At 46.7% G+C, this 9951-nt stretch overlaps 1 protein-coding gene across 1 annotated transcript in view; it reads right to left on the bottom strand.

Annotated features, from left to right (window-relative positions):
- Window positions 1-8672, bottom strand: part of Cacng6 (calcium voltage-gated channel auxiliary subunit gamma 6) — an 11174-nt gene extending 2502 nt beyond the window's left edge. Inside the window, exons 1-3 of the mRNA XM_021169062.1 lie at window positions 8342-8672; window positions 3058-3132; window positions 1414-1551 (exon numbers count right to left, since the gene is read on the bottom strand). Coding sequence (XP_021024721.1) covers window positions 1414-1551; window positions 3058-3132; window positions 8342-8672 — 544 coding nt within the window. The remainder of the gene's footprint in view (window positions 1-1413; window positions 1552-3057; window positions 3133-8341) is intronic.
- Between the last annotated feature and the right edge of the window lie 1279 nt (window positions 8673-9951).

Below are 9951 nucleotides of genomic sequence, written 5' to 3'. Positions count from 1 at the left end.
CCCATTATCAATACTCCAAGATCTGACACCCTCACACAAACACATATGCAGGCAAAACACCAATACACATAAAATAAAAATGAAAATAATAATTAAAAAATGTCAACCTTTAGCTAGTCCACTCACTGTAATGCTTTGAGCTAGATGTAAACTAGACTGAAGTCTTTGTGATATGACATTTTTTTTTTTCTGGATCCTCACCTACACTACCTGCAAACTCCAAGTCCAACACTCAAAGACTAGAGACCTTCTGTAATGGTTTGAATAGGTCTGGCCCCCTCCAGGTTCATGAGTTTGAATGCTTGGCCATAGGGAGTTGCATTTTTAGGAAATGTGGCCTTATTAGAGGAAGTGTGTCACTGTGGGGTAGGCTTTGAAGTCTCCTATGCTCAGGCTCCGCCCAGTGCGGAAAAGTCTTCTCCTGGTTGCCTTCGGATCAAGATGTAGAACTCTTGGTTCCTCCAGCACTGGAGGCTGCCATGCTTCCTGCCATGATGAGAATGGATTGAGCCTTTGAATTAAATGTTTTCTTTATGAGTTGCCTTGGTTATGGGGACTTTTCACAGCAATAAAACCCTAAACCACCTTCTGAATGGCTTGAGACTCATCTTCAGATCTACTCAGCTCGTGAGCCTCTTTGACCTCCAGCATGCAATAGTGCTCAAAGTCCTGCCTGATACTCCTACTGTACAACAGTGTTGGAGACTCCGGGCCAAATCTAAAAAAACATGTGGAAAAATGCAAATGTCATGCAACAACAGGCTTAGAATGTTCCTAGATTTTAGATTTTACATGAATTCGCTCCAACTCCTGGCATGCAACAGTACCTGGAGATCACCCCCTCCCCTTGACATGAAGCAATCCTTGGCAATCCCATGTCCAAATCTAAATAGTATTTGGAGACAGTCTACTCTTCTGCCAATAACAGGATTTGGAATTCCATCTCTGAGCCTACAACAGCCCTTGAACTGCCCTCGCCTCTACTCCCAGCATTGTGGAGAGATCCCAGTCTCAGTGTGTAAAGATTCTTGGCACTCACAGCTCCAAATCTAAAATAGCATTAAGTCTAAATAAACCTTGCCAGAAAAGTCTCTGGAATTCTTCCACCTTTGAATAATATACTAGAACCCTTGGGTTTCTCCTCATTCCCAACATGCTTGGAGAGTCTACTTCCCAGCATGCAACATTATGTGGAGTTCCCACTGCTCAACACTCAAATATGTGTGGGGATCCTAATTTCCAGCATGCAACAGTTGGTAGAGACTCATGCAACAGTGTTTGGAGAAACACCTCCCAGCATGCAATAGGGTCTTCCCACCTCTAAGTAAGTAACTGTGTGTGGAATCCCACCTCCCAGCATGCAGCGATGTGTAGAGATCTCACCTCCCAGCATGCAATGTCTTTGGCCCTCACCTGAGAGGCCAAAGCAGACAGCTCCCAATCGGAGCAGGGACTCTGCACCTTTACTGAGCACCATGATGACACAGAGGCAGCCCAAGGCCATGGCCGTCAGGCCCAGCACAGCTATCACGGCAGCTGCCAGGTTTACCTCTGCAAGAGGGGCCAAGGAAGGGATAGAGAATGTGGGAATAGGAGAATAGACAGCACTCCTCTGTAAGAACCAGAACCAGAAAGATGGAAAACTTGAAAGACCTCCTGAGAGTGTGTTACATTGTTGAAGGGATGGAGACCCAGACGGGTCAGTTAGTTACTTGGCTCAAGTTAGAGCACAAGGGGCACGTGGCCAGGTCAGGGATACTGGGGTAACCAGCTGCTACTTATTCTTTGGTCATCACTGGGTTACAGATGATGAAGTTGAGGGAACAGAGGTAAAGGTGATTCATTATCTTGCAACCATCTAGGTTGTAATTCTCCCCAACTACTCCTCAGCTGGAAAATCCTGGTAAGGCCCTGTCAATCGTAGGCTCTGGGAAATCCCTGTAAAATCAGGATTAGAAGTGCCCAGTGTGGTGCTCAGCACATAGTAGGTGGTCCATATGATTTTACCAAAGGTACACAGTGACCTGAGCCAGCTCACACAAGAAAAGAATGTAAAAGGTAAGGGGTACGCGTATACACCTGGACTCATATGCTTACCTGCTTGGTCTCATTAAATCCTTATTTAAAAACAAAACAAAGAATGAGGGACATGGAATGATCCCAGTTCCTTTGCTGGGGCACTGGAGTGATGTTCGAGAAGCTGGACTTAGGTAGAAAGGACAAAGTTCTCAGAGTTGCAGTACTGACTACCGTAGTATCTACCAGACATCATTTTAAGTTCACTTAAGTTAAAATTAAAAATGCATTTCCTCCCATTACACCTGCCATCTTCTGTGTACTAGGCTGTCACACGTGGCTGGAAGCCATCATATGGACCAGTGTATACACGTAACATTTTCATATACAATTTTGTAGATTTAGATTTATTTGGGTTGGGATCTTGTCTCTGCCCTTTTGTGGGAAAAGAAAAGTAATTCTCTCAACAATTTTTGACTTGATTTCTCCCCTGAATGATGAAGCTGAAGTCCAAGCCTTGCTGGCTTGTAGCAAGGACCAGAACTGTGCTAACAAACTTGGTGCTGGGCTTAGCATATAAAATGTCCTTATAGTGCTTGCTACAGAGAGCAGGTATGATTTGCCCAAGCCATACAGCACAGGTGGAGTAAATGGCCAGTAGGATAGACACAAGCTCTAATGATCGATGTCCATATTCTTTTTTGTTTGTTTGGTTGGTTTTGTTTTTGTTTTTGTTTTTGTTTTTGTTTTTGTTTTTCGAGACAGGGTTTCTCTGTGTAGCCCTGGCTATCCTGGCACTCACTTTGTAGACCAGGCTGGCCTCGAACTCAGAAATCCGCCTGCCTCTGCCTCCCGAGTGCTGGGATTAAAGGCGAGCGCCACCACGCCCGGCTGATGTCCATATTCTTAACCTACCATCACTTCCAAATTCGAGACATCCACAGAGGCTGAGCCCATCCTGAGCACAATGCTGTCCGTCACTCCTTCAGAGCAGTCATCCTACTCCCAGCCCTCCCTTGTCACCATATGAGAGGTCCTCACCTTTCTTGGTGGTTCGCTGGAAGATGTGCGCATTTTCCCCCGTGGTGAAGAATTTGAAGTAGGTGCAGTTTGCTTCTATGGGGTGCAGGGAGAAAAAAAAGGGGGAAGTGATGACATGAAGTTTTGTATAAGCTCAAGGCTGGATATTTCCCAGACACTACAGGGAACTAAAAATAAAGTATTAGTATGGCTGACACATAAGAGGAGAGGAGAAAAATCAGGCTGGCAAGGTGGTTTAGCTTGTTGCTAAGCCTGATGTCCTGAGTTCAATCCTTGGAATCCACATGGTAGAAGACTCCAGTGGGCCCCCCCCCACACACACACACACATTGTGAGAGGGGAATAAATTAAATGTACAAAGGTGGGAAATGACACTGAAGTATAAATACACTTGCCATATCACTGATGCTCGGAGACTGAGGTTTTAACCTCAAGCCCTTCTATCTAAGGGAACCATTAACCTCTCTGGCCCTCTGATTCTTCCTCTCTCCTGGCTCTTTCATGTGAGTCTGAGAAGCAAGTGGATTGAAAATGAGTTATCATTTTATTCAACAAAGGACACCAAGATGCAGGTACCAGGAGTCTAAGAGACTCAGGAAAGATTCCTCTCCTATGCTACATACACAAAGGGCTCCTGCAGATTAGCGAGGGGGTAGAGAAGTAAACCTATTGAAACACTGGCAAAGGATAGGAATAGCTATTCACAGGAGGGCAAGTCTGGATAGTTCACAAGTACACGAAGAGAGACTTTGCTGCAGCAGGAGTCAGAGGAACGCAACTTGAAGCAGCAGGGAGATGCCACTTCAGATCAATTAGATGGGCAAATATTGAAAGGGCAGTATCAAGCATTGGAGGGATAAGAGGAAGCAGCTGGGAGTGTTAACTGTCACTATCTATGTATGAAGGACTCTAGCATACTTAGAAAATGAAATACAGGTGTACAGCAGGCAGTAACAGTCCAGTCAGCAGTGGGCTGTGTGTATGACTGAGGCACAGTAAGAATATGTCACCCTGCAGCTGGAGAGATGGCTCAGTGGTTAAGAGCACACATACCATCCCTGCCAGGGACCTGAGTTAGGGCCCTAGTGTCCATATGAGGCGGCTTACAATAGCAGATCCATACTAGAGAATCTATTGCTCTTTTCTGGACTCTGTGGGTACCTGCATTCACCATCCTCACGTATACACATAATTCAAAAGTAGAAATCAAACAAGCCAAGGCTTTGTCATATAGCAGCCATCATAGTCTATCTACACAAGCACACACTTTGATTCTCAAGATGTTTTCCTTAACATGCATCTTTCAGAAGACATCTCTACCACTAAGTGACACATGTCTATGTGTCTATGCTATGTGACACAATAATTTTACTTCTGGGTATTCCAAGAAGAAAATAAAACACATATAGGACTATAGATATGGTTGTTCTCTATGGCATTGTATACTGAGCTGGAGAAGGAATTAATCTTTTGTCCATCTCTTGGGCAATATATAGTTGAGATAGACACTCTAATGGACATCTTTACAGCATAAAGTAGCCCATAAACTACAAAAGTATAAAGCAAATGAAAGAGGTTTGGAAATCACAATGTTGAGCAAGAAAAATTACATTGAAAATAATATAAAATCACATGATACCTTTTTTTTTTTTCAAATCAAAACACACATGTATATAAACTCAAACTCTATATATTTCCAAATCAAAACATTTGTGCATGGATATAATATCGAACACATTAGAGGATTGAATTAGGAAAGGGTTTTGTTGTTGTTTGTTGGTTGGTTGGTTGGTTGGTTGGTTGTTTTGAGACAGAGTCTCCCCATGTAAGCCTTTGTTATCCTGGAACTTGCTTCAGATTCACAGAGATCTTCCTGCTTCTGCTTCCCCAGTGCTGGGATTAAAGGTGTTACTACCATGCATACATTTTTTTTTTGAGACAGGGTTGTTTGTTTGTTTGTTTGGTTGGTTGGTTTGTTTTGAGAGATAAGGGTTTATTTAGTTTGTTGTTGTTGTTGTTGTTGTTGTTGTTGTTGTTGTTGTTTGAGACAGGGTTTCTCTGTATAGCCCTGGCTATCCTGGAACTCACTTTGTAGACCAGGCTGGCCTCAAACTCAGAAATCCGCCTACCTCTGCCTCCCGAGTGCTGGGATTAAAGGCATGCGCCACTACTGCCAAGGTTAATAATTTTTAAAATAGGGAGATGTTGTGCCAGTAGGGGCTACATGAGACCTTTTTAAAATGAAAAAATTTAAAGACAGAGCATAAGAAGGACCTTGCAGAAGCAGACAATAGTCTTCTTATAAACATATGTAAGATTCACTAAATACCTTTGCTAATTTAGACTTGAGAAAGCTTAAAGTTAACAGGATGTTCTAACTTCCTAAGGCAAGGTTTTATGTATTCTAAGCTGACTTTGAACTTGCTATGAAGCTAAGGATAGTCTTGAACTACTGACCCTCCTGCCTCCACCTCCCAAGTGCTAGGATTACAGGTGTATACCTCCGTGTCTGTTTTACATGGTGCTGGGGTCAGACTCAGGGCAAGCACTCTGCCAATTACCTACATCCTGACTCCCAAAGTGTATTCTATAGTGACCTATTCTGTGTATGAGGAAACTCAAATACAAGGAAAAAAAAAAAAAAGGAGGGGGGATGCGGAACCACAGAGGGTAGAGAACATTGGAAAGGGAGCCAGATAGTTTGGAGAAGTGGAAATGGCTAAATCTATGTCAAGTGATAGTATGGGGCATGCCCAATACAAGCTCAGGGAAAAGGGATTTGCAATTTCTAGGCCAGAGCAGCTGCAAGTGAATTGTACAGAGCAGTCTGTCCTGCAGCACCAAGAGGCAAAGGGCACTTCCCATGGAAGAAGATGCTCTTTGCAGCTGGTTATCAACTACAGAGAGAGCTAAAGAGTCCCTTCTGGGCCTGGGTGTGGTGTCTGGAATCTCATTTGGCTGCTAGAAACAGGATTTTATGTCCATGTGCCTCAGAGAATAGGGCAAACCCACTTGGAAAACAACAGGGTGAGTCCCTCTCTGACAGCCAAGGGACATAATGGCTTTCTTTAAATTTTTAAAGGAAGTTATTTTTTGAGACAGTGGAGTCCAGGATAGGTCCTCTGATAACGCAGAATTATGGGGAGCTGGTAGTGGCCTTGGAAGAATGGTAAAGTCCTCTTGTTTTGTTTCTGATACAAGGTATTATATAGCCTAGGCTGGCCTACAACTCACTATGTAGCCGAGCTGGTTTTGTACTCCTGGTCTTCCTCCTGCCTCCTGAGTGCTGGTGCGGTGCACGTGCCACCATGCTCAGTGGTGAAATCCTGACAAGCAGAGGGAAGAGAAAGGGAAGCACACAGTAAAGTGGCAGAGGACAGTCTCTTCCAAAGAGTGAGGGCCTCTGAGATCTTTTTAAGCACTAGTGACATGCAGTAAGGCATAGTTCTTAGAAACAGAGACACCCAAGAGTCAGACCCCATAAAGCTATCCTGAGGCTTAGATTGGGAGCTAAGAGTTGTTGCTCCTTATTTTCCTTCCCTGTAGAACAGGTCTGGGGGTAATCTATCACTAAGCTATGCTCCAGTCCCTCACTGGGGAACTCTAGACAGGTGCTCTGAGCCACACTTCCAGCCCCTTAGTGGGGGGCTCTAGGCAGGTGCTCTGCCACAGGACTACACCCCAGCCCCTCTCTGAAGGATTTTAGGCAGGTGCTCTACTACTGAGATACGCCCCCCATGCCCCCAGTTCTGGGTTTGATTTTTTTTTTAAAGATTTATTTTATTTGTTATACGTAAGTACACTGTAGCTGTCTTCAGACACCAGAAGAGGGCATCAGGTCTTGTTACAGATGGTTGTGAGCCACCATGTGGTTGCTGGGAATTGAACTCAGAACCTCCAGAAGAGCAGTCAGTGCTCTTAACCTCTGAGCCATCTCTCCAGCCCCTCTGGTTTTGATTTTTTTGAGAGAGGATCTCACAGAGTTGCACAGGCTGTCTCTGAACTCCCTCTGTATCCCAGGGTGCCCTTGAACTCACATCCCTCCTGCCTCAGCCTCCTGAATGCCTACGGTTACAGACCTGTACCACCAGACCCAACTGGCATCCCATATTTGTTTTTGTCATCCCATTTTGCAAAGGTTTGGGATCATCTCGATTGAAGTGCCAAACAGTGAGAAACAGCAAAAGGAAACTGTTTAAGATCAGGACAGACATACCTGTCTGTCAGGCCACAGACAGTGAAGGCATTCCACTTAGCTATTAAAGGCTTAGAACATCCTATTTTGGGTTCCATATCACATCTGAAAAAGTAGGGATTGAGGAATGAAAAAAAAATCCATCCAGAGCCCAGAGGGAGTGAAGGTGAAGTATGTTCCTTGAGGGGTCCTGAGAGAAGACTGGGTACATGCTGGGGACCAGCATGGCAAAGATCTCATCAAGCAAATATAACCAAAGTGGGTTTGATGGGTGTCAAAAGAGGTAAAATAAACACATATCCAGTTCCTAGGGGAATGTAGAATATCCCACTAAGCAAAGGGCATAGCATGTTTTGTCAGAGAGTAAGAGGCACAGCTGAGAGCAGAGGAACCACCATGTGGTTCCATGAGGGGTGTTGAGTGTCTGTAGAGTAAGAGAGGAGGGCTATAATGTCTGTCCCGACCATGTCGAGGCGAGAGGTACTGGAAATAAACATTTCTAAGGAGGTACAAAGTGCACCCAGAGCTGTGAGAAGACCTGGTAAGAACTTCAGTTGATTGTATCTGAAAACAGAGAATCGGCACAGAATTTTTTTTTTACTTCCGGGTGGGCGTAGGGTGGTCTGTCTCCACAGAGGCACACAGAATGGGAATGTGGGATGTCTCCAGGCTTCTAGTTAAGGGCACAGGCTGTCTGTGGGTGCATGGCTGTCTGGTGGGGAATTCAGGCAGTTCTAGGGGATATGGGTTGGCGGGGGTGTATACAGGCTGTTGTTCTGAGGGAACCAGCTGGGTTTGGAAGCACAGGCTGTCTGAGGGGTACAGGCTGGTCTGGGGCATAGGCCACAGCTAGAAGGCAAACTTTAAGAAACAAGTTTCTTTAGGGCATATGCTAATTAGGGATATGAGCTATGCCCGAACATCTCTCACTCTCTCCAACCCCCTTTCTCTCCAGTTTCTGTGAGCACAGGTTGATTTGGGCACAAACATTCTTGGGGGATAAGAACAAGACAAAGGTTTCCCCCAGACAAAAGTTTCTTTCTCCCTGACTGTGGGACACAGACCTGGGCTCAGAACACAGCCTCTCACCTCCTGGCAGCTCAGCTGGGCCACAGGTCTCCCTGCCCGCGGGCACATCCGCCTGCCACAGTCGCTTGATGCACACCTTCCACAGCCCCAAATGGGCGGCCTCACAGACGGCGCTGCCATTGGTCTTGTATGTATTGAGTTCCACCCAGAACTCGGTGCCCACAGCCAGCACAGCCAGAGTAGCACCCACGATTGCCACCAGCAACCCCAGCTTGATCTTGCCCTCTCGCTCCGGAGTCAAGCCGAGATTCTGCTGTTCTTGGGCACGACGCCGGCCCACAGCTGTCCGGCGTCGGTCTTCCTCTTGCATGAAGAAGTTAGACCACATCATGATGATGGGATCCGCTGGAGCTCAGGCGAGCTTCAAGGAGTCAGAAAGACCTGTGCAGCGGGTCCTAAGGGGCAGGGAGCAGGGCCTAGACTTTCAAAGGAAGTAGTAGGCTCAGTGTCAATTAGATTGGGAATGAGAAAAAGCTGAGCCCCAAATGCAAGAGTGGAGGCCTTTGCCCCTGAGAAGAGAAACTAACTAACTTTATTTTTGGCCTAAGGATGTTACCAGGGCTTATGCACATGAATGTGGCACAGGTGAGGCCTAGAGAAAAAGCTAGGCTACTCTGCAGTTTACCTAGCCAATGGGAAGACTTGAGGAGCCCAAGGGAAAACTTGCCCAGTTTCCAAAGGTTGCTGATGGGGTCCCCCGTAAGTAAGTCTCACAGTTTTCCCAAAGAGGGGAGCTGAGGTTTTTCCTGTGTTTGAGATATAGTTTAGATTTCTTCTGGCTCAGAATTTGAGAAAGGAGGAATCTCAGAATACTTTTGGGCTCTACAAGAGTTAGAATTGGGATTTCACTGGTAAAGTTAGAAATCGCTCCAAATCTCAGAGAGGCAAGGGGAAGCTCTAGTATTCACAGCAAATCTGGGACCCCACTGGAATTCGAGGGGGTATGGGCGAGCCAGGGACTACTCAAAAAAGAGCCCAGGTTTCCTACAGTGGCTGAGAATCACAATGAAGTCCAGAAAAAGAGGCTGGGGACTGTCTGTAGTCAGGACAGGGCTCAGACCAAGGCACTGTGGTCCACACTCTGGCTCAGAAAACCAAGGCAAAATACCCTGGGGGACACAGGAGTTGGAAAGGGTCTCTCAGTCAGTCTGTCTGCAGTTACTCCGCTCCCCCTCCCCCGGGCTCCCAAGTCCTGCTCGGCCAGGATCGCGCCAAACTCAGCTCAGGGTCCCGCGCTCCCTTTGGACTTCCCACCCGGGTCTCCCGGGCACGGGTCCCTTGAGCTCTCCTGCCTCTGCGCCGCGCCGGCCCCAGCTCCGCGATGCCTCCGAAGCGTCCAGCTTTGCTCGCCTCTACCCAGTCAGCCCTCCGGACCTGCTGCGCTCGCTCCCTTCCTCGCCCCATCCGCCCACCCCCTCACCCCACCGGCTATTTCAGGCTCGACCCGTAAATAACACTCGCACCTGTCGCAGGCGCCTGTTGCCATAGGGATCCGGGTATTTTAAGGGGACAAGGGGCGGGGGAGGGAGGCCTCTTGGAAGGAGGGGCTGGGGGCCGGGTCTTCAACTGACCGAACGAAGGGGGAGATCTGTTTCCCCAAGGGTCCCGGA

This window comes from Mus caroli, chromosome 7, assembly GCF_900094665.2.
Source record: "Mus caroli chromosome 7, CAROLI_EIJ_v1.1, whole genome shotgun sequence".
NCBI lineage: Eukaryota > Metazoa > Chordata > Mammalia > Rodentia > Muridae > Mus > Mus caroli.
This window is presented reverse-complemented; position numbering and strand designations above follow the sequence as displayed.